Consider the following 21,651-nt stretch of genomic DNA (forward strand, 5'->3'; position numbering starts at 1 on the left):
AAATTTCAAAAAAAAAAAGTTTTATAAAAAAAGTTTGAATTTGAAAACATATAATCTAAATTTTTTTATATATATATCTAGGGTATTAGTGTCATTTTACTTATTAAATAAAATATTTTGGTTATTTTTATCTTTGTGATCTATTTTTGTGATCAAAACTTGAAAATAGTCTATTTAGAAGAATTTTCAAAATAATCGTTTCCATCGGTGGGGTGTTGAAAATCGTAGTAAAAAAAAGAGGGTTGAAAATCGTTCTGACGAGTGCAAATCAAGTCCTATTATGTGTGATGTATTAGGTTGAGTAAATGCTTGGTTGGTGTTGTCACGAGTGAGCTCATTTATTAAAATCTTTCTTTTTCTTTATGCTTATAATTCTTGGGCATGCGAGAATGAGATGACTGTAACAGAAGACATGGGATAAAATACGTCATGCATCAAAAAATGATTTCAAGATGTGTTCCTTGTGATATCACGTGTTTTCATGTATTCAAATATTAAATGTAACATTTTCATAACATTGTTTTCACTATTATGTATACTCCATTGTTTCTATTACTTGTTGGATCAGTAAACTTCAACCAGGAATGATGTGTAACACTTAAGCTGTGACTGTATGACAGCTCTGGCGCAATTATTTACGCTGAAAACATTTTCTCTTGTTCTCGCTGACAAGTAGCCAATCAGGTGAAATTGAATTTTTCTTTATTTACTCTCTGCACTGTTTAAACAGAAGAAAATACATCGACAATAATACTCTACGTACAGCTAGAGTAAATTTGTTTTCTCCTTTTTCTTCTCTTTCTCACTTTTCTCTTTTCCTCTCATTCCCTTTTATTTTGTTACTGTGAGTGTGACTGTATGTACTTGTTAGAGTAAATCTTTACTCTAATTTTAATTTTTACTCTGAATTCAACTTTTTCTGTCCAATCAGGTGAAATAATGTTTTCACCCCATTTACTCCAAAAGTGGAAAAACACTAATAAAAGCAGAGTAATTTTTTACTCCATATTAAACAAGTGAAAAAATTTACTCCACTATACTCTAATTTAATTCTTTTCTTTTCTACTTTTTTCCCACCAATTTACTCTATGACTAACCAATCACACTCTCTGAGTTACCCTGGTATTAAAGCCAATATTATCGGCGTCCCAGCAGACCGTCCTTAGGCGAAACGGGCCGAAAATAAATAAAAAGTAAGAGAATAGAAGAGAGGCGTGGGTTAATTAAGAAGTGTCCAACCTCGTCCTTAAGGAGCACGTGGCACAGTTTGATTGGAAAACTGAAAGGGGTAGAGGAAACACGAAGGTCGGTTTCAAATAATCTTGGTCTCGACTCCTTTCTCTCTATTTCGACGGCGATTTCGACGCGACGACGGCGATTTTCGACGCGACGACACCGGTCAGTCGTTTAATCGAAGACTTCTCCGCCAAATCGAATATAGACGAGGTATGTGCTCTTCTCTGTCCTCTGTTTTGCGATTTAAAAGTCGATCTATATGTGGGTTTGATTGGTATATGTTGTGACAATTTCGTTGCATGCATCGTGTTTGTAGGGGAAAGACGAGTTTCGGTGTGGAAATCATTCTCGGCGTCTCCCTATTCTCTCTCTCTCGACGGCGATCCAATCGAAACCAGGTTTGTGTTTCTTCTATCTCCGTCTCGGTTTGATTTTTTTTTTGTTCGATATAGAGCTTAGTATTGATGAGTTGATCTATCTTCGTCTGGGTTTGATTTTTTTTTTGTCGTGACGATGCTTCCTGATTGTGATGGTGTGTAATTTTTTTTCTCATTGTATGGTTGGTTTTAATGCTAAATTTCTCATATGTGAATTCTTTTGATTGAGTAAACAAAATTGGTTATGCGTTTATGCTAATTGTTCATAATTTTCTCATAGTTTTGATTGACTAAATCTGTTCATATACATGTGAAATGCATTAGGAGCTTGTTATACTTGCGCAAAAGTAAACTCATATTTTTTTTTGTGACGATGCTTCCTGATTGTGATGGTTTGTAATTGTGATGGTTTGTAATTTTTTTTCTCATTGTATGGTTGGTTTTAATGCCTTATTTCTCATTTGTGAATTCTTTTGATTGAGTAAACAGAATTGTTCATGCGTTTATGCTAATTGTTCATAATTCTTCTCATATTTTTGATTGACTAAATCTGTTCATATACATGTGAAATGCAAAAGAGCTTGTTATACTTACGTAAAAGTAAACTGATATTTAATAACTTGTTACTAGCTTTGTGGTTCGATGTGTTGCTTGTTAGATTTTATGGTTCGGTCATTACTGAAAGTAGTTTATGGTTCGGTCGTTACTTCTTATTAGAGTGTTTGGTTGTAACTCATTACTTCTTATTAGCGTTAATGGTCTTGTCTACTTTACTTCTCTGTAGTTTATGTGTTGCTTGTTAGAGTTTATAGTTGTAACTCATTACTTCTTAGCGTTAATAGTCTAGTCTACTTATTACTTCTCTGTAGTTTCACCTATTATATATCTCCACCATCTTCATTGTATCATATATCTCCACCATCTTCTTTCTCTCTTGTTTGCGCAATCCCCTCCTCTCTGGTTTCTCTCCGATTTCTCTTCTCTTTCCATGTTCTAATAGCTATGGATTCAAGGAATCCATATAGTCAGTCATCTAGTTTTATGGGCCTTCTTAGCAGTCAAAGCTTTCCTTATGAAAGTTTCCCTCAGTTCAGTTCACAACAAACCGACGCTGGAACTCAACCTGAAGACACACCTGTGGACCGTAAGGAGAGAAGGAAATGGACCCCATCCGATGATGAGGTTCTAATCAGCGGGTGGCTGAACACATCCAAGGATGCGATCGTTGGAAATGATCAAAAGACAGGGAGTTTTTGGAAACGAGTAGGCGAATATGTCACAGCTAGTCCACATGCTAGAGAGGGCTTCTATGAATTCAATAAAATGTTTGTTTACTTTTTTTTTTTTTTATCATTTTTGTACTTTTTTTTTCACTTTTGTAATTTTCTCATGTTTTCAAGTTTAATGTTATATGTTTTATTTTAAATTTATCTTTTATATGTCATTACTAATTAAAATAAATAATTAATTTGCTAAGATACACCAAAAAGTCCTACCAATAATCCTATTATTTTGGATTGTCCCTAACTTTTGTCCTTAACATCAAAATAAGATTAAACTAATCTAAGGACCTAAAAATTAGGGACACCAATAATGTTGCCCTAACCAATCAAACTCTTATTATTATACTGAGACACAAAGAGTATGATTGGTAAAACTGTAGTAACTTGGAATAAAAAAAATTAGAGGAAATGATTTTTACTCTTCCTCAACTAAAATGAGAGTAAATTTTTTACTCTTATAAAAAAGAGAGGAAAATATTACTCTATATATTTACTAGAAGACAAAATTATTTACTCCTCCTCAACTAAAATGATTTTTCCTGATTGGTTTTAGTTTGGAGTAACTGAACTGAAAATTAATTTGTCTCTAGTATTTTACTCTGATAATACCATACAATCACAGCCAAAACCATGGACTTCCGTTGTCTAAAACATTTTGAACTAAGCGATATGTGAAGAAGCTTCTAGAACAAATCCCATTAATAACTACATTACCATAATAGAAGCCTAAGCCCATTTAATCTCTACTTGGCCCATTTGTAACTTATCAGTTTCCTTTTCAGAATAGAAAATTAACGATTCAAGCGAGGTACGGAAAAGGAATAATTACAGTTGTCGCCTCCAATCCTTAATTACTTTGCAACTTCACCACCGTAAGATCGAACCTCTCACTGCTCTGTCCCCGTCTCCGCCGCTCTCTCCCGTCGATTTCTTCTTCTCAGGTTAGGGTTTCCTCCTCCTGTGACTAACTCGTTTGGTATCCGCACACGTAGTCGTCGTAGTCTTAGGGTTTTGGTGTGAAGAAGGTAGTTCGATTTGTAGAACCGAGCTTCTTCTTTGCGATCTTCACAGTTTGTTAGAGAGCTTGTTAGAGTTGCATTGCTCTGCTGATATGGTTTCTGTGTAAGCGTTTTAAGTCCCAATTGAGTGATGGATCCTTGTTTGATTGCAGTTGGAAGAGGTCAAGCAAAGATGGCGAACTCACAACTCTCTGGAATCATTGAAAAGGTCTTTCATCATCTATTTCGAACTAAGCTCACTTTTGATTTTGATGATTATATTCACTTTTCGTATGTCAATGTTCAGATGACGGGTAAAGATAAAGATTATAGATATATGGCGACCTCTGACTTGCTCAATGAGTTGAATAAAGACTCCTTTAAACTCGACTCGGATCTGGAGATGAGATTGTCCAGCATCATATTGCAACAGCTCGATGATGTTGCTGGTGATGTTTCTGGATTGGCTGTTAAGTGGTTAGCTTTCTTCTCTCTGCATCTTTGGTTTTCTCTCTCTTCCGTATCCGACTCTTGGTGTGTTTCTTTTGCTCCAGTCTTGCTCCACTGGTGAAGAAGGTCGGAGAAGAGCGTGTTGTGGAGATGACCAACAAATTATGTGATAAACTGCTGCATGGGAAAGACCAACACCGTGATACCGCAAGCATAGCTCTCAGGACTGTTGTCGCTCAAGTTGCTCCTTCGCTCGCTCCATCTATTCTTGTTACTCTAACTCCACAAATGATTGGAGGGATAAGTGGCCAGGTTAGTTTCTGGGAGGCCTATTCCTTTTTTCGATTGTATATGCCACAATTAGGGTCTGAGACAATTACATGATGTCAGCTAAATTACAGCTCAAGAGAAAAATCAGGCTACACAATAGATGGATTGATACTTATAGTAGAATTGATCTTACGTTAAAGTATTGTTGGCGCTGTTATAGTTTAATAGCTCTTTCTGAATAACTCTTAGTGAACCAGAGAACAGTGCGCGCTTATAATTATTTGCGTACCCTACGAAATTTGAGATGACTAACTTTCTGCTGGCTTGCTTCTGAAGGAAATGAGCCCAGGGATTAAGTGTGAATGTCTTGAGATCATGTGTGATGTTGTTCAAAAATATGGAAGTTTAATGGCAGATGATCACGAGAAGCTACTGAATACACTGTTATTGCAATTGGACTGTAACCAAGCCACAGTTAGGAAGAAGACTGTTACATGCATTGGTAAGTTAACAAAATTGAGTCTAAAAGATTGCTGGCTAGCTCTGTCAATAGTTGGCTTGTTTGAAACTAGATTCTAGCTCATGAGGCTTAATTGACAGCTTTCCTCAGCTGTTGGTGTCAATTCATGTGATACCAACGCTGGTTCAAACGACATATTCAGCTCCATTTGTTTTCTCCCCAGTCTTATGTAGAACTTCTAACTCAATGTTGGATATCTGATTTCTCATTAAAGTTTCAATTTTTTTTGGGTCCAGCATCTCTTGCGTCGAGTCTGTCTGATGATTTGCTCGCAAAGGCGACAGTTCAAGTTGTGAAAAACCTAAGTAACAAGAATGCTAAATCGGAGATTACACGCACCAATATACAAATGATTGGAGCAATAAGGTACTTCCTTTCTATCGTTCTTGGTTGTGGTATTTGTCTTTAACTTCTTACCAATGTATTACTGCAGTGTTATCATATGTTTCTGTTAGTTGTGGTTTTGTATCTATTTATTGAGTGGGATGCATGGTTTACCGTACATATCTATTATTAGGCTTTTTATGAGGTGTAATGTTATTTAATGCGTTTTTTTGTTTTGTTTTAGCCGTGCTGTCGGATACCGGTTTGGGACTCATCTTGGTAACACTGTGCCAGTATTGATCAATTACTGCACCAGCGCTTCAGAAAATGAAGAGGAGCTCCGGGAATATAGCTTACAGGTCAACTGAGATTCCTATTCTACTTTGTCACTAGACGTAATCTTTGTTTTCTTATCCAATAGATAATTATGTAGGCGTGCTTGTAGCCTCTTTTCTCTTATTCTGTCGTATGAAATTGGGATTTAAATATTTATCAAGCTTCAATGAAGTGGTTTGGTGATAATATGCCCGTTCTGAAATTCAACTGCAGGCACTTGAAAGTTTCTTGCTACGGTGTCCAAGAGACATCTCACCATATTGTGATGAAATTTTAAATCTCACTTTGGAATATATAAGTTATGACCCGAATTTTACGGACGAGATGGATGAAGATACTGATAATGAGACTCCTGAAGATGAAGAAGATGAGTAAGTTCTGATATGAACATTGGATCCGAATCCTATCCCCTTACAGTGCATCATTGTCTCAGTGATATATGTCTTTTTCCCTCACAGCGAGAGTGCAAATGAGTACACGGATGATGAGGATGCCAGCTGGAAAGTTAGGAGAGCTGCAGCGAAATGCTTGGCAGGATTAATAGTGTCTCGTTCTGAGATGATCTCTAAAGTATATCAAGAGGTATATATCTTTTTCTTAGTAATATACATCTTTTACTTCGGTTGATAATGTGGCATTATTATAGTGTTTAATCATGTTAGGAATGAAATTTTACTGTAGTCTGCACTGATGAGAAATTAAGTAATAAGTTTATTTTCTTGTGCAGGCCTGCCCGAAACTAATTGATAGATTTAAGGAAAGGGAGGAAAATGTGAAGGTATGTAAAATAAATAAATTAGTTATCCTGCATTGCTATATGGTTACTGATCCGAGGTACTGTTGTTACAGATGGATGTTTTCAACACATTCATTGATCTGTTACGACAAACAGGAAATGTGACAAAAGGTCAAACTGACACCGATGAATCAAGGCAAATTTTCTGCACCCTTTCACTCCATCAGTATGGACGCCTGTCACGTTACTAATGAATCCTTGCTGACTAAAATATATAACTTTGTTTAAAGCAGTCCTAAATGGCTACTGAAGCAAGAAGTCTCAAAGATTGTGAAATCCATTAATAGGCAACTGCGTGAGAAGTCTGTTAAGACAAAGGTACGGAAATATGAACTCTCCTTTTGGTTTGGTTCCTATTTAATGTTTTAGTAACTCCGTACCTATCTGCAGGTTGGAGCATTCTCTGTTTTGAGAGAGCTTGTGGTCGTCTTGCCTGACTGCCTTGCTGATCATATTGGTTCGCTCGTTCCTGGAATTGAAAGAGCACTAAATGTTAGTCGGGATGTTCAGTATATTTATTTATGTACTTTCAATGTTGGTCTTTGTTCATTTGCTCATGTTTCCTCTTTTTCCCCTCCAGGATAAATCTTCTACATCAAATTTGAAAATCGAAGCTCTTGTCTTCACAAAGTTAGTCTTGGCATCGCATGCGCCTCCTGTTTTTCATCCTTACATTAAGGTTGGAAACGTTTTATGCTTTTTATCCATTGAAATATTATCAAAATGTTCAGGGATTGTTGTTGTGTCCAATACTTCAAAACCCTCAGTCTTCAAAAAAAAATGAACATGAACAACCTTTGACCCAAAAAAATGAACATAAACAACCAATGCGGGTTGATTTGACTGACTCTTCCAACTCCTATGTTAATCTAGGCTCTCTCCAGTCCTGTTTTAGCTGCTGTTGGAGAACGCTATTACAAGGTGACCGCTGAGGCATTAAGGGTTTGTGGGGAACTTGTTAGAGTAGTCCGTCCAAGTACTCAGGTGAGTATCTCACTTCATTGAGACATTTTGTATTAACTTGCTGAGTCAGTCTGTTCTCTAGATACAGTGTCAGCGTCTTCTTTTATTATTCAAACCATACTTTTACCCATACACAACCCGCAGATCCTTGCATCTGAAATTTTCTCTTCTGTGGTTCAGAGTATGGGCTTTGATTTTAAACCATTTGTTCATCCAATCTACAATGCGATAATGTCTCGCTTGACAAATCAAGACCAGGACCAGGTTTGTGGCATGAATCCCCCTTTTTATTTATTTTTAATAATTTTTAATATCCCTGCGTTTTGGAGGCTTTAGATCTAAATATTTTTCTCTGTAAAATCTTTCAGTTTGTCTTTATGAGTAATTACAGAATTTGGATAATGGAAGCCAGATTGATTTGTTTGTATTGTACTATTTATGTTTCTTAAACTCTCACTTCGCTTCAACAGGAGGTCAAGGAGTGTGCTATTACCTGCGTGGGTCTCGTTATTTCAATATTTGGCGATGAACTCAGAAAAGAGTTACCTTCATGCCTTCCTGTGCTTGTTGACCGAATGGGAAACGAAATCACTCGCCTCACAGCAGTAAAGGTTGTTCTCGTTCTTCTGTTGACGTTTTTATTTCCGAAATTTTTAGCTCATGTATGTGATTCTGTTGGTGCATGCAGGCATTTGCTGTCATTGCCACTTCTCCGCTGCACATTGATCTGTCATGTGTTTTGGTCAATTTGATTGCTGAACTAACTGGATTCTTAAGAAAGGTATGGGTTTTTACAACCATATCTAATTGTCATCAGATTTCCTGTCTACTGTTCATAATCAGTGGAAAATATTTCTGAATACAATATCTGGTACTTACGCAATTTGTATTAATGTAAAACAGGCTAATCGGGTGCTAAGGCAAGCAACACTGATCACCATGAATACCTTGGTAACAGCGTACGGAGATAAGATTGGCTCAGATGCTTATGAAGTTATTGTTGTGGAGCTTTCATCTCTGATAAGGTTTGTTTGTCCAGAATTTTCCTAACGTTCTTTACTTTTTTACTTTTCTAGGTTGGTTGTGTTATTAGAAAGATGACTTCATCTGTCTTTTCCAGTGTTTTGGATCTCCACATGACAGCTCTTGCACTTGAACTCTGCTGCACTCTGATGACTGGAAAGAGTTGTAGTGAAAATATCAGTTTGGCGGTTCGCAACAAAGTTCTTCCGCAGGCACTAACTTTAGTTAAAAGTCCATTGCTCCAGGGTCAAGCACTTTTGGTAACTCGTCGTTTTGTTTGAATTGTTTTATACTTTGCCTGAGATCAAAATACAAAACGGAAATGATTTCTTGAACGCTTGTCACAGGCTCTGCAAGGATTCTTTGAAGCTTTGGTTTATCATGCAAATACTAGTTTTTACACCTTGCTGGACTCATTACTTTCCTGCGCTAAACCTTCTCCTCAGTCTGGAGGTGTCCCAAAGCAAGCATTATATTCAATTGCACAGTGTGTCGCGGTTCTTTGTCTCGCGGCAGGTGATAAGAATTGTTCTTCTACGGTTAAAATGCTAATGGAAATACTTAAAGATGATAGCGGCTCAAACACAGTAAGCTTTCTGATTTTGTATTAGTGTGCGAACTATTACGGATTAGAGTCTAGCTTATTTTCCTTTATAGATCTACAGCTATTTGAAGGCTAATTTTTTGTGGTGATGGATTTTCTCGTGCAGGCAAAACAGCACCTTGCCCTGTTGTCTCTTGGTGAGATTGGGAGAAGGAAAGATCTAAGCGCACATGCTGGCATTGAAACGATAGTCATTGAGTCTTTCCAATCTTCCTTTGAAGAAATAAAGTCTGCGGCTTCATATGCTCTTGGAAACATTGCTGTTGGCAATCTGCCCAATTATTTACCTTTTATCTTGAACCAGATTGATAATCAACAGAAAAAACAATATATTCTTCTTCATTCACTCAAGGAGGTGAGTTTTACTGAACTAAGTATAGTGTCAAATTACATGGTTTACTGGATTTCATATATTGTTCCTCCGTTTTTCAGGTGATCGTGAGGCAGTCAGTTGATAAAGCGGACTTCCAGAATTCTAGTGTTGAGAAAATACTTGCTTTATTGTTTAACCACTGTGAAAGTGAGGAAGAGGGTGTAAGGAATGTTGTTGCTGAATGCTTGGGAAAAATGGCGCTAATAGAACCTGAGAAACTGGTTCCTGCACTTAAGGTAGCTAGAGAAGTCATACAGATCAATCTAACTATCTGCATTCACTCATTTCCGCCATGCTTTAACGTTGAATAATATTTTGAATTGCGTTCTGAATTTTATAGGTAAGGACGACAAGTCAAGCCGCTTTTACTCGTGCGACTGTTGTTACCGCTGTGAAATACTCTGTAGTGGAGCGGCCTGAGAAATTAGATGAAATCATCTTCCCTGAGATTTCTTCATTCCTCATGCTAATTAAAGATGGTGACAGGGTAAAAGTTAATTAAAATCAACCCCATTCGATGATAACAAAAATGCTTTTGCTGTGCCTACTAGCTTTTTCTCCGCTTTTGGTTTATGCAGCATGTGAGGCGTGCAGCTGTGTCAGCCCTGAGTACCTTTGCTCATTACAAACCTAACCTAATAAAAGGACTCCTCCCTGAATTGTTACCGCTTCTTTATGATCAAACCGTTATTAAGGTAATTTCTATAGAAGGCTCTTAATGATATATAACACAATTGTATAAGGTTTTATTTCTCCGTGACTGAGCCATGTCTGTTTTGCAGAAAGAATTAATAAGAACGGTTGATCTAGGGCCATTCAAGCACGTTGTAGATGATGGGCTTGAGTTGAGAAAAGCAGCTTTTGAGTGTGTATTTACTCTGCTTGATAGCTGTCTTGATCAACTGAATCCGTCTTCTTTCATTATTCCTTTCCTCAAATCCGGACTAGAAGGTGAATGTGTGTCTATATCTTCTTTCATATGAAAATTAACCTATGGTATAATTTCTTTATAACATATATCTCTGTTTATGCAGATCATTATGATCTGAAGATGCTTTGTCATCTTATACTCTCACTCCTAGCGGATAAATGCCCCTCAGCCGTGCTAGCCGGTATGTTAATAGGCTTCCAAAATCATTGTCTCAAATCTGAAAAGAAAAATAGAGAATTTTTTTTTTTGATGCGTCTTCATTTTATCATGATGTTTTTCTTAAGTACTGGATTCGCTTGTGGAACCCCTGCAAAAAACAATAAATTTCAAGCCAAAGCAAGATGCAGTGAAGCAAGAGCATGACCGTAATGAAGACATGATTAGAAGTGCTCTTCGTGCTATCTCATCATTGGATCGAATCAGGTATCTCTCCCATTTCTTTTAAGATTATGATTTCTCTTTTGCGTTGAGTTCCAAACTGATCTGATCATTCTTTTCTTTGAATTAAACGTCAAATGTCAAATAGTGGAGTGGATTATAGCCACAAGTTCAAGAGCTTAATGGCTGACATGAAGAGGTCTGAACGATTGTGGGGAAAGTACCAGACCATCCGCAACGAGTAAAGAGTTTGTATGTTGTGTTACTACATAAAAAAGGTGGTCGATGATGAATTCATCTGCCTGAGATGAGACAAATACTTCAAGAGGGTACATGAAAAAATGAGAACATAGTTTTTTCTTTATCGCGAACAATGATTATATTGTTCAAACTGTCATTTAAAAAAAAAAACTTTTTTGTTTTTACTTTTGCAATAGTAAAAGGTTTTTTTTTCATTAAACCTTTGTTTGAGTTATTGATATGCTTTGCAAGTTTTGCATTTTTGCGACGGTGAAAGATTTTAGTCTTCTATTGTTTGACTTTTCGATAACTAGTAGTATTGTGTTTCAGACAGTTAAAGAATTTGAGTAAAAACTACAATCTGTTGGCCTCTCAAAGAATGAGATGATGTGCAAGCTACGTTGCACGGAAACTTCATCGGACGTTCGCTTCCCGTTTCGGAACCGGAATCGGAATCGGAACCTTGTGGAAGCTTACGGAATCTCGCTTCAAAAGCGTTTCCAAAATATTTTTTTTAAAAACACGTTGGAAGCTTATGATTCCGTTTTGGAATCACGCTTCCGTTCTTTAAAAAAAATACAAGGTTGAATATAAATAAAAATATAATCGTAGTTATTAATTTCTGTAAAATCAAAATTTTAATAGTAATGAATAGAGAGGATATAAATATATAAATATTAAAATTAATACTATAAATTATCTTTATGTATTGAGGTTTTTATTAAACATATATCATATATTCAAATATATTGTGTCAATTATTTATGAAGCATTAACAATAATTAATATAATAATTTTTTTTAAACTTAATTTATGTCTATTTTCACAGTTTTAATATGAAATCATTACAAAATTATTAAAAATGAATAAATAATTTATTTAAATTTATAACATATAATTTTTAGTCCTATTTTTTTTAAAAAAAATTCTTATATTTTAATATATATATATATATATACACACATATATATACATACATATGGATATACGCTTCCAATACGTACCCGCTTCCTAATTTTTCAAAAAATCTCGCTTCTGCGCTTCCATACGCTTCCGTTTCCGCGTACCCGCTTCCGTTTCTATGTAACATTGTGTGCAAGTGAACTCATAAGCTTAGGCAGTGTGAAACTATGGGAAACAGTGTATCAAGTCACTTTACGAATCAAAATTTGACACGTAGAAAATATTTACAAAATTTTAAAAGTTTAATTAAAACAAATAATTTAGAAAATGAACAACTGTATAACGGTTTCTTGAAATCAACTACATTACCCATGATCCTTCTCTTTTATCCACGATCTTAACTTTCATACTCATATATATATCCTATAAACAACAGCAAAGAAACTTCCAATCATTGAAAGGTATATATGCTCCTTTCAGAGAAGAAAAGGAGATCAAAACTTAACCTTTCACTCCACAAGACACACAGATTTTGAATTTCTCTCTTCCATGTGTTAAACATGTCATCTGACTGAATTGCGGGATATAATTCGGATCTTGGGAGTGATTTTCTAAAGCCATGATGCAAAGAACCATTGCTGGCTTCTCTAAGGCAGCGGTGGTGGCTACAAGAACCCACGGATCTCGGAGGTGCTTGTCCATGGTGATTCCTGGTCCTTCCATCGTCACAAGCGTGCTACTGATATCTTTCACTATACATGGTTTGACAAGGTTTTTGTATTATATTTTCTTCTGGTCGATTTCGTTTAATTTAACTCATAATGATCAAGGTTTAAACCTTAGGAAGTGAGTTTTATAGTACTATAAAATTTTACACTCTGAATCAAATTAGCGAGGAGACTGATTATGCTCTCCTTGATGTTTTTTGATTAAATAGACGTTTCTCTTTCTCATTTTGTTGTCTATGTGGGGTTTCAGTTTGCAGATGACACATGTTTTTCTTTGGCTGCGAGAAATAGATTGGGGCTACAAAGCTTGCTTCCTCCTAGTGGTATCTCCTTTGGACAGCTAAAGCTTGAATTTCTTTAGTAGCAAAATACCAGGTATTTGTTATCTCCTGTAATGCTTCTCCTTGTTCCGTTCGTGTGTTCTTCAGTTTCAATATAATATGTAACTGTCCATTTATACGTCTAACTCTTTTACTATCCTTCTAATAAATCTATATGATCTGCTTTCATGGTTTAGTTTGTCTGATAGCATACATTAAGCGATAAAGATCACTTATTCTCTGTTACATGCTAATTTTTAATTGTTTTCATAAGATCTATAATATTATTTTTGTATGTAAATGGAAATACTGAACGAACTACTAAATAAATAAGCCAAAAATATAAATTTCATGTCAAAAATTAGAAGAAAAAAAATATTGAAAGCAAAAAGCATAAGAAAGTAAAACACGAAAGCCTCGAACTAATATTTATATCAAACTAGCTAATATAGATCAATGTAAAAATATTCATACAAATTTAACTTCATTTTATATACTACTAGGGTCTTTAGCCCGGGCAAATTTCTTCCTATAATTTTTAGTTAATTTTAGCTTGTTTATTTTTTATAAAAGCATGTATATATATATTATTTCAAAATTGACTACCAAAAATATAAGTTATAATACACAAATTAATTTATTATGTTGTCCAACGAATTTGAAATGAATAACCTCAGAGGTTGATCGGTAATGGTGGTAAATGTTTTAGATATCCACTTTTTTCTAAAAAATTTTTTTTTTTTAAAAAATCATAATTTAGCTTTTAAAATTAAAGATACTGTACAAAGTTTAAAAAAAAAATAATATATTAGTTTTCAAAATCAACTTTTCTAAATATTTTATTTAGTGCTTTGAAAATAAATATATAGCAAAACAATTAAAGCCGAAGCAAAATAATTCACAGCTTAATTTCTAAAGTTAAAAAAAAAAAAAAAATTACAGAACAACCAATCAACCCCTCACTCTTTGTTGTTTATTTATTATTAAAATTAACGGAAATGGATGAATAGTCAATATTCTTAAGTTTCAGCTAAAATCTTTGGTTTCATATAAAACATTGTTAAATCTACATTTAATTTAAAACTTTTTTATGTATTTAGAATTATTGATTTTACATTTTCAATTTCTGCCCTCTCTACAAAAATACAAACTTACATATATACAAGCTTTTTGCATTGTTTATTTCATATGATAAATAATTTCATTTGTATAATTAATTTACGGCTATACAATATTGATTTGATACACTAACCAAAATTCTTTTATCAAGGAGACTAAAAACTAAATTTTTTAGCTAAAGGTTAAGAAATTTTTTCGATCAAATATCAACGGAATTAAGAGAAATGAAATTGCTTTACATGGTTTCTGATTAAAATAGATGATTTAAATCGGTTATTTTTACAAAACCAAACTATTTTATGATAAAGAATAAACTGAATAAAAATATCAAACAACAAAAATGCTATTTTTTTCAAAACCAGCTTATGGAAACACATTATAAATAAAAATAAAACACAACCCAAACTAATCCAATTTTTTTTTTTTAAAACACCACCCAAAAATTAGTCTTTAAATCATATAAACCGGACCATCACTCTGTAGATTTGGAAACACTACATAAAATTTAAAGTATAATATAGGACTGGCTAAGCATGTTAAAAAGCCAATATTATCTTAAAAAGAAACTATGTTCTAAAAAAAATCTTAAAAACAGAGTAGACATAGTCTCTTAGTGGATCTTCATTTATTCTTGTAGTATCCATCCTCTCCAATTATGCAAGCTGCGTTGGTGTGCTCTCTGGTGTGCTCTCTCTTTTAGACTGTGTTTTTCTTTCAAGGTTTTGAAATATGATAATTGTAACTATTTGCATGATCGCATCACCCAGACTTTATGGCTGACAAAATATATGTGTATTAATAAGGTTATAGACTATAATTTTTGACGATCATGACAACTTGATTATATATGCCTGAGACATCAACTAAGATTCACATTCACATGTTTAAGTGCATTTGCGAGAAAAGTAATTGGCATTCACATGAGATTGATATATTATTTGGTCTTTTAACTCGTTACTAAACCGAACCGTCAAGGGTTCATGTGAGGATGTTCCATGACCATATCATTATTGTATAAAAGGCTTACGTGCAAATGTTAGTCATGATAGTTGAGGAACTTGCCACAACAGCAAAGTTTGAGGTTTTGGGAGGGAAGCCTCAGTTGCCGTCATTTCTTTTGAAGATAATGTAGGAGATACCAAATTGGATGACATCTTCATCTGCAGATATCAGTGAAAATATATTTGGATACATACTGAGTCCTAAATCATGTTGACAATCCAGATTATTGTCATATATATAGATATAATTAAACATATAAAATTGTGATTTTATTTTACCTCTAGATGCATAATTTTTCACTCGCTTTAGCTTTCTTCAGTGATAATAGAGTGATCAAGATCGTTGAACGAATTGTCCTAAAAGCACATGCTAAGAGAGATGATATGAAGACACATTTTCTCATTCGCCCTGTTCTTTTACCTGCTTTTTTTACTTCTCGCTCACTTTTGTTGCATTAGCAATCTATGAATCACAAACTTAATCAAAAATTCCAACTGTTGGAATCAGACTTTTTTTTATTTTAAGATGGAAACACTTACCTGATCAAAAAGCAGGATATATGTACTTTGCAAACTGAATTTCTACATTTTCTCGATTTTCCTGTCAAGATCAAACACCAACAGAAGTCAAATTCCGTTTACAAATCATCGTTGCTAAGACGAGTACCAAACCCAACAATGCATGAATCCAATCAGATACAAACCCAGTGAAAAGCTTATATGAACGGCTCATGAAAAACAATAAGTCTAAACCAAAACACAAGCATGTCAAATATGTGAAGGATTCAAAAATACATAATTGCTCACAAAGATTGCTGAAGACACGGCTGTTCTTGGATCCGCTAATCATATTGTGCAGGGAAAGACCCCACCAATGCCAGTATCTTCCCCAAAGCCATAAGAGCTTCCACGAAAGAGTTCCACCAACTAATGCAGATCAAAAAAGAAGACCAAGAACTATACGATGTAACTAATTAACTAATCTTCTTTATCAAACTTTCACATTCACCAATATTTTGGCCTTTGTGTTCACATTCATCAATTTATTTTATGGGGGGAGATGATGAGATTGAAATAAATTTAGGCTGATTGGATTTCTGCAGTAAAGTGATAAGCTTTATGGCTCTTTGAGGAGCATCAAAATCGACAGTAACTGCCAGGAGTTGGAGGCAGGCCATGAGACGATGGTAATAAGTCGCCGGCGAGAAGATAGGTTTTACTTTTAAAAATGGGTCAGTTCTCAATATTATCAGTCCACATAATTGGCCCGTGAAAATTTTGTATCTGAGTAAACAATAGTCTGACGTGGTCACTAAAAGCTTTCTTATTCGTTGATTATTTTTAATGACGTGACACATCTCAGAGGGTTTCATATTCCCTTTTTAGTATTGTAAGATTTTGTGGTTAATTAATGATAAATGTGTTGATAATTTCTTATATATATATATACATATTTTTCTTATAAATATAAGTTAAATAATACAGGTTTTTTAGTTATAAATATTTTAAATTTGGTTTTATTTGTAAGCAAAAGTATTCTCATGCATAGCATGGACTCAATACTAGTGTTATATATGTCACAGACTAAATTGACAAATACTTCATTGGAAGAGAAGGCAACCGAATGCAGACTGGCTCGCAAAACAGGCTGCAACTTTTGATATTTTTGATCATTCTTTTGCCGAATACCCCAAGAGAGCTTGTCTGATAAATCTTTAGATACGTACTATCTTTATGAATAAAATGAGAATTTGAGGAAAAAAATCAGACAAATACTTCAAGTAGACCCAATATTACTTTGGAATGGAACATCGGAGATCATATTGGAATATAAACCTGACGGCTCGCAGTTTGCAAAAGGTGAAAATCCCAATTTGATAGCAAACAGTGACAGGACAGGGAAACAAAACAGATAAGCATCGCACTCAACTGGATTGGTCGACTCTACTCTATTGTCAACTAACAAGGGAAACAAAACCATCCAATAGGAAATAGCTAATCTTTGATTCAACTTACAAAAGAGCAGAAAATCCACAAGGGTTTTTAGATCTTCTGTTTTAAGAGGTTTATTCGAGAGGCGGGAACAATTGATACTCAAGTAAGTTGCCTGAAAATCCTTTAGTAACATAAAATCTCTTCTCTCTCATTCATTAGAACCCTCAGCATCATTACCAGACTTGAGATGAAGATGCTTCTCTCGCTTTTGGAAATCAGTCAAACCTTTACCACTTCCAATCACACCCACTTTCCCAAATGGATCCTCTGGTGATTTGAATATACTCTCTTTCTTCCTCCCTGTAAAAAACCCTACCTGCCAACCAACAAAACCATCTCAGAATCAGAGAGCAAGAAAAGAAAATGCGAATATTTTTTAAAACCTTTTTAGTTTTGGCTTTAGTCGTCTGAAACTGTTGCCACGCATTCTGTTTCTTGTTCTGTGTAACCTCGAGTTGCTCCTGCCTAGCCTTTGACTTGAAGGCATGTATCTTCTTACGCTTTGCAATTTTCTGCAAAAAACAATAAGCGAGAGATCTCATAAACAAGACCTCATATGTGGGACCAGAAAAATGAAATAATCACATCATCTTTGACTTACCACATCCTCGGGATCATTAGGATCGATTTTAAGCTTTGCCGGTAGAGTTTTGGATTGATAATCAGAACTCGCAGCTTGCTCAACCTTTCTTTTGAGTGCGTTCTTCGCAGCTTCAGCTATTCTTTCAGCTTCCAAGAGGGCATTGGTCTCTATTGCCCTCACATTATCTGGATCAACCTATATTAAAACATGGGAACCTCTAACATTAGTTTTTGTTTAATAGAAAAACACAAACGGGAACAGAAGCATTACCTCTTCCTTGTTACCCCACTCATTATACGACACATAATAGCCATTTAGAGTATGTGCCTCAACTGTCGCATCATACCTGAACATTTAACTAATCAAACAAAGAAAAGAATGGGGAAGAAGACAAATTACAAGAGAGCAGAGAGTTTTTTTCAGACATACCACTCGCCATCGAAGCTATAGACAGCTTGAACTTTTGTTCCAATGGGGAACTTACCCTCATGTATTGGGTCATTCCTTGATTCCTGTAAAAAAAAATGGAAAACAATCACGCCTAGTGGCCAAAATATGTAGTGCGACTTTGGAGTAACATGGATCCAGGTTTACATATCACATCAGTCCTGCTAAGAAGAACTGACTAAAATAATCACGTAGCCGCATTTTCAGGTAAAGAAGAGATGAGATAACAGAAATAAACGTACCATCTTTTGCCAAGCACCCTCAAGTAAATCGGGTGATTCAGGGGTTGCTCCAGCAGCTGATAGAGGAATCTCATTTTGCTTAGCGGTTGCAAGAAGTTCCTCTGTCAATGCAATCACCTACGCGGTGCAAAACAAGTGTGTCAGAGAGAATTGAGGATGCCAGCAATTTAACCACAAGAAATGTCTATTAAGATTATATCAGAAATAGAACTTCAGGGATCAAACACGCGAGAAATCAGGAAGCAGAGTGGTAATCATGACCCACAATAGCACACCTGCACAACAACCAAGATAGAAATGATGAATTCCTCGCTAATTCTCCTACTTCCATGTGTATCTCCCACGGAACAGCACTCAAATATACTCACCTATCAGATTACAAATGAGAGACCTAGCTCCACTGTATGATGATAGCTGTTAAATGAGGTCAGCGCTAATTCGAGCAAGATGCTGAATCCTTCAAAAGAGGGAGGGAATGGAAAACATAAAAGGACATGATGATTTGCAAAACCTAGATGCTCAACTAACATAATCTACTTTAGTGTGTTGTGTGTGTTTTGGGCACATAAGCTAAGGGGAGACAAGCACAATGACATAAAGATTGTGATCACACAAAACCAAGAATGAAGATTGAGAAGGAAGGATGTGTGATCGATCACCTCTTTAAGCTCCTTTTCCATGTCAGCATATTCAGAGTTTCTAGGGTCTTGCGACAAAAGCTGCCTCACCTGCCACAAACCCCCCCAAAAAGAGTGTAAAAATTCTCTTATCAGATAAGCAAAAATAAGATAGGAGAAAATGCGAACAAGAACAGGAAGATTATCATTCTACTTCACAAAAATAACACTTTGTTCAATCAACGAAACCCTAATTTGAAGCATCCTCTAACAATCTGCTCAATTCAATTGTTCTTCGCCAATTCTCAAGCATAATTCGATTCTAAAGCCCCAAATCCCTGAAAAAGAAGAGATTAAACAGTTCTTCACCTGTTGGAGCTGCTCTTTGTAGGTAGTGAGATTGGAAGCTAACTCTTTGATGCTCACTTCTTCTTCTCCGTCCATCTTCTTCTCCAAACTCAAGCTTCGAATCGAATCTCACTGATCTTTCCTCCTCTCCGATGTTCTTCTTCGTCGCCAAAGATATTTCAGAGAGAAGAAGGAACGCTATTGTGTTCTAAAACAAAACTGCACGCCGTTTTGCCTCTATAGATGAATGAATCATTATATAACATCCGAACGCGAAGCTGCGCGTTTCTTTTAATTTCAATAATAACCCCTAGACTTAAGAAAGTTTATATATTTATCCAAACTAAATATCTGCTGGGTCTTTTTTTTCTTTGGACCCGTGGATCTCGGTCCGGGTACAGATCCTACCCGAGATCAGATCGGGTATCCAGAAATTATTGTATATTTGAGTGATTGGATATATTTTTGGTATTTTGGAATTTTTTAAAGTTTTGGATTCGGGTTTTCAGGTATAATTTCAGGTTTCATTTAAAATTTTATATTTCCATAAAATATAATTCGGATATCTTTTGGATTTTCAATCTGCTTTAAGGTAAACTTTTGGATATTTTTGGGAATCTTTGCGGTTTTTCAGATATATTTAGAGTTTTCAGATATTTTCAGAGTTTTGAGTTCTAATTCGAGTATTTCAGGTTCTAAATACCCAAAGGGACCCAAATCCAAAATATACCTGATAATTATGTATATTTTATGGGTTTTGGATTCGGACCCAAAAAAAAAATCTCAAGGTTCCGGTAAGATATTTCAGTCATTTTGCTACTTTCTGAAAACCCCAGCCAACAATGATCATTCCGGATTGAAGAAGAATTCAGAAATGACGATTTCTACACTAGTCTCAATCCCTCCTTTCACTCTACCTTCCTCATCCACAAAACCACATCTCCTAACTCCAACACCCACTCGAGCTTACTCATCCTCGATTTCTCCACGAGTATTGAATCAAAACAGGACTCCAAGTTGCAGTCTTTTCCACCCACTACGCCGTAACTTCACCAGATGCTGCTCCTCTTCTTCTTCTCCGGATGAAGAACCAGAAGGAAACGAAAGCATCATCCAGCTTCCATCTCTCGGCGTCAACCCAGTGAAATTCGCGATATGCGTTGTCTTCTGGGCCTCTCTCTCTTTGCTTTGGTTCGCTAGGTCCGGCGATGCCAAAGCCGCCGCTGATTCCATCAAATCATCAGGCTTTGGTCTCAGAATCGCCGCCGCTCTCCGCCGGTTTGGCTGGCCGGACGAAGCTGTGGTGTTCGCTTTAGCCACGCTTCCGGTTATCGAGCTGCGTGGTGCTATTCCCGTCGGTTACTGGATGCAGCTTAAACCTACTCTTCTCACTTTCTTCTCTGTTCTCGGGTTAGTCTTCTTGATTTCTTGCGTAATACTAAAACCTTGAAGAGAAGAAAGGATACATCTTGTCGTTGTTGTTGATTTGTTATCAGACCAGAGTTTGCAAGTGTCAGCATTTTTATTGGTGATTCGTTTTGGCTTAAATGTTCTTTTATGTTATTTTTATTTGAATCTTTGAGCTTGGATGAGATCGAGTCATATAATAATGATAAGTTAGAGCAAACATTACAGTCCATATTCATATGATTCCATTTGTATAAACGAAAGAGAAATGACAATGTTTTTTTTTTGCAGAAATATGGTTCCGGTTCCATTCATCATACTTTACCTCAAAAAGGTGGTGAATTTTATAGCGGGTAAGAGCCAGACAGCTTCCAAATTACTTGCAATATTATTGAAAAGCGCTAAAGAGAAAGCTGGGCCTGTGGAAGAGTTCCAGTGGTTAGGGCTAATGCTCTTCGTAGCTGTTCCATTCCCTGGGACCGGTGCTTGGACAGGAGCTATAATAGCGTCTATCCTCGACATGCCCTTCTGGTCTGCTGTCTCGGCTAACTTCTGTGGGGTTGTGTTAGCGGGACTGCTTGTGAACTTGCTGGTGAATCTTGGTTTGAAAGAAGCTGTTGTGGCTGGTATTGTTCTCTTCTTTGTATCCACGTTTATGTGGAGTGTTCTCAGGAACGTTAGCAAGTCTATAAGACCGTCTTTGCCTTGAATTGGCTTTACATTGAAGAAGGGTATTGTTATTGTTCTTGGTTCTTTTGTGAAGAATCGAAAGATGTTTTGGTCTCCATCTTTTCCTCAATTCTATCTTCTTTTAAAAATTGGATTGCCCTCTTTTTCTA

The 21,651-nt window shown here is 35.7% G+C and overlaps 3 protein-coding genes across 3 annotated transcripts; 2 read left to right on the plus strand and 1 right to left on the minus strand.

Moving 5' to 3' along the window:
- Positions 1–3,681: 3,681 nt before the first annotated feature.
- LOC106410807 (cullin-associated NEDD8-dissociated protein 1) lies at positions 3,682–11,393 on the plus strand. The gene is made up of 29 exons (XM_013851419.3): positions 3,682–3,837; positions 4,068–4,123; positions 4,202–4,371; positions 4,449–4,656; positions 4,951–5,116; positions 5,371–5,500; positions 5,703–5,817; positions 6,008–6,165; positions 6,253–6,376; positions 6,522–6,572; positions 6,644–6,726; positions 6,824–6,908; positions 6,981–7,082; positions 7,171–7,269; positions 7,464–7,574; positions 7,734–7,817; positions 8,024–8,164; positions 8,242–8,334; positions 8,457–8,578; positions 8,674–8,836; positions 8,924–9,163; positions 9,287–9,535; positions 9,613–9,789; positions 9,894–10,040; positions 10,132–10,248; positions 10,336–10,504; positions 10,588–10,665; positions 10,769–10,907; positions 11,011–11,393. Exons 2-29 carry the CDS (start codon positions 4,088–4,090, stop codon positions 11,105–11,107), a joined length of 3,654 nt encoding a protein of 1,217 aa, XP_013706873.2. The 5' UTR covers positions 3,682–3,837; positions 4,068–4,087; the 3' UTR covers positions 11,108–11,393.
- Positions 11,394–17,140: 5,747 nt separating this feature from the next.
- Positions 17,141–19,657, minus strand: LOC106411202. Its single transcript, XM_013851911.3, has 8 exons — positions 19,427–19,657; positions 19,100–19,168; positions 18,441–18,557; positions 18,181–18,263; positions 18,022–18,097; positions 17,770–17,946; positions 17,552–17,680; positions 17,141–17,484 (listed from the first exon to the last, which is right to left on the minus strand). Exons 1-8 carry the CDS (start codon positions 19,499–19,501, stop codon positions 17,317–17,319), a joined length of 894 nt encoding a protein of 297 aa, XP_013707365.1. The 5' UTR covers positions 19,502–19,657; the 3' UTR covers positions 17,141–17,316.
- Positions 19,658–20,147: 490 nt separating this feature from the next.
- BNAC07G21820D lies at positions 20,148–21,599 on the plus strand. The gene is made up of 2 exons (XM_013851008.3): positions 20,148–20,815; positions 21,104–21,599. The coding sequence occupies exons 1-2, from the start codon at positions 20,280–20,282 to the stop codon at positions 21,519–21,521; spliced, it is 954 nt and encodes a 317-aa protein (XP_013706462.1). The 5' UTR covers positions 20,148–20,279; the 3' UTR covers positions 21,522–21,599.
- Positions 21,600–21,651: the final 52 nt, after the last annotated feature.

Source organism: Brassica napus, chromosome C7 (assembly GCF_020379485.1).
Source record: "Brassica napus cultivar Da-Ae chromosome C7, Da-Ae, whole genome shotgun sequence".
NCBI lineage: Eukaryota > Viridiplantae > Streptophyta > Magnoliopsida > Brassicales > Brassicaceae > Brassica > Brassica napus.

Bases quoted from the DNA above. Each gene is read 5' to 3' on its own strand.
- BNAC07G21820D (XM_013851008.3), top strand. From the start codon at position 20,280: ATGACGATTTCTACACTAGTCTCAATCCCTCCTTTCACTCTACCTTCC. The intron at 20,816-21,103 runs GTTAGTCTTCTT...TTTTTTTTGCAG, and splicing joins ACTTTCTTCTCTGTTCTCGG to AAATATGGTTCCGGTTCCAT.
- LOC106411202 (XM_013851911.3), bottom strand. From the start codon at position 19,501: ATGGACGGAGAAGAAGAAGTGAGCATCAAAGAGTTAGCTTCCAATCTC. The intron at 17,947-18,021 runs GTAATGCTTCTG...GTTTTAATATAG, and splicing joins AGTGGGGTAACAAGGAAGAG to GTTGATCCAGATAATGTGAG. The intron at 17,681-17,769 runs GTAAGTCAAAGA...TGTTTTTTGCAG, and splicing joins CTAATGATCCCGAGGATGTG to AAAATTGCAAAGCGTAAGAA.
- LOC106410807 (XM_013851419.3), top strand. From the start codon at position 4,088: ATGGCGAACTCACAACTCTCTGGAATCATTGAAAAG. The intron at 6,377-6,521 runs GTATATATCTTT...TTTCTTGTGCAG, and splicing joins TCTCTAAAGTATATCAAGAG to GCCTGCCCGAAACTAATTGA. The intron at 9,790-9,893 runs GTAGCTAGAGAA...TGAATTTTATAG, and splicing joins AACTGGTTCCTGCACTTAAG to GTAAGGACGACAAGTCAAGC.